This window comes from Cariama cristata, unplaced genomic scaffold (assembly GCF_000690535.1).
Source record: "Cariama cristata isolate BGI_N322 unplaced genomic scaffold, ASM69053v1 scaffold15325, whole genome shotgun sequence".
NCBI lineage: Eukaryota > Metazoa > Chordata > Aves > Cariamiformes > Cariamidae > Cariama > Cariama cristata.
In genome coordinates, this window is record NW_009615912.1 from 26,963 (window position 1) to 28,808 (window position 1,846).

Here is a 1,846-nt window from a genome sequence, read left to right on the forward strand (position 1 = left end):
GCTTCAGGGGAAAGAGCTCCGTGCCCTGCGAGATGGGGTATTTGTGATTCAGGGGAGCAGCTCCCCACCTGCCTCAGTGCCCCGAGCAATGCCCGTGGAGCTGGGAGTGCTGGCAGCGGGCAGGATGGAGCCTTAGTAGCCCTTGCAGCCCCTCTCCCATCCTCACACCGACAGCACGTGTGTCTCTCGAGGGACACCGTGTGCCGCACAGCACAAGGATCCGTGGCCTTCAGTCCGTGGGATGGGGGGTGGCAGCACCTTCTTGGCCTTAAAGACCGCTACGAGCACGATATCTTCTTGTGGGGTGAGGAGGATTTGGGGGGCTGCCCCTGTTCTCAAGCCACACCGACTGATGCGCTTGCCCCCTCCCTTACGTCTCAGCAGCACCTTAAAAGCAGTTTAACCTGAGTGGGAATCTGGTTAGGTTGAATAAACCATGAGTGCCCTCCTCATTAAAGGAAGCTTATAGACTGAATTAAAATCCTTCTGCTTAATAAATTAGGTTAAAGTCAGCCCAGATTAGAAAATCCCTATAATAAATCAACCCTGTAGATTCAACCAGCTCTCGACTGCTAGTTATTTTCTCTGGCTGCTTTTAACCCTGTTTCCTCCTTCTCACTGAGCAACAATAACACCGCATCGGGCTCTCGGTCGACCTCTGGACCCCCAGCTCAGCTGCTGGGGGCTACGGGGATGGACGTGGGTGACACAGCACCGTCGCGATAAAGCCCGCACAGAAACAGCACGAACACCACGTTTTGTGTGCCACAAATACAGTGCTGAGGATTTGGAAGGATGAATCATCACACAAAGCAAGAACAATTAGAGATTCATAATCGGGAGAAGGGAAGGCTGGGGTGGGATGGGAAGAGGAAAGAGCAGGGCTGGGATTAGTTACTTCAGAAATATTAATAATGTCTCAAGTTAGTGAAGTACTGCACCCCCAGGCTGGACCAGAGATGTAGAGGGGGGTGGGAGGTTAATTAAAAAAATGCGATTACATGTCACTGTGTCCCACATCCTACACTGACTGCCAGGGAAGCTTTTTTAGCTAATTAAAGGAAAACAATCCTTTACTTTGAGGCCACAGAAACACTTGGCATGACCACGCTGAGCCTCATCTCTGCAGAGGGAAACGTCTCCCTCTCCATGAAGGGGATCCCTCCCTTCCTCAACCAGGAAACACGGCCCGGGAGGGCAAACAGAGTCGGTTTGTGGCAGAAGACAGGGGAAGATCCAGGAAAAATCACCCTCCCTTTGAGACATTTAAGACCAAGGAAGCATTTCCCCCACTATCATCTTGTCTGAGCAATGGGGACCGGTCCCGTGCTGATGCTGGAGAGCATTTAGCAGCACAGCCGTTGAAGACGGGGAGCTGGGGCAGCTAGTTAACGGCCTAGACGTCAACACACCCTTTTCACTGACCTGGGTTTCTGAGGGGACTCTTTGGGCTCCTTTGAACCAAACCAACCGCTGGTTTTATTCCTCTCATCTCCCCCTGCCATCACGTGGACGGATGAGCCGTGGGAGGGTCCCACTTTCTCCCCCTGGCCTTTGCCCCCCGCGTCGCTCTTGTTGCCCCCATGGAAGAGGCCGCTCTTCGCTTTCTTGTCTTCCTTCCTCATTTCCTCGGGTTGTTTGTCCTTCGTCATTTCCGTGGAGAAGACCATGGGTGCCGCAGCTTGAGTCGGCTTGTTCTCTAAGCGACTGTTTTCTTCCATCTTGGCTCGGCCCAGATGGTTACTGAGAGTGACGGCTTTCGTGGAGACCTTGAGCTCTTCTTGCAAGGCTAAGCTGGGAGGAGACGGGATGAACCTGGGCTCGTCTCTCTGCTGTGTCCTCTCAA

At 53.1% G+C, this 1,846-nt stretch overlaps 1 protein-coding gene across 1 annotated transcript in view; it reads right to left on the minus strand.

Moving 5' to 3' along the window:
* RAB11FIP5 (RAB11 family interacting protein 5 (class I)) overlaps positions 1-1,846 on the minus strand; it is a gene marked incomplete at its 5' end in the record, with an annotated part of 22,830 nt that overhangs the window by 18,677 nt on the left and 2,307 nt on the right. The window contains one exon of the mRNA XM_009699987.1: positions 1,426-1,794. Coding sequence (XP_009698289.1) covers positions 1,426-1,794 — 369 coding nt within the window. The remainder of the gene's footprint in view (positions 1-1,425; positions 1,795-1,846) is intronic.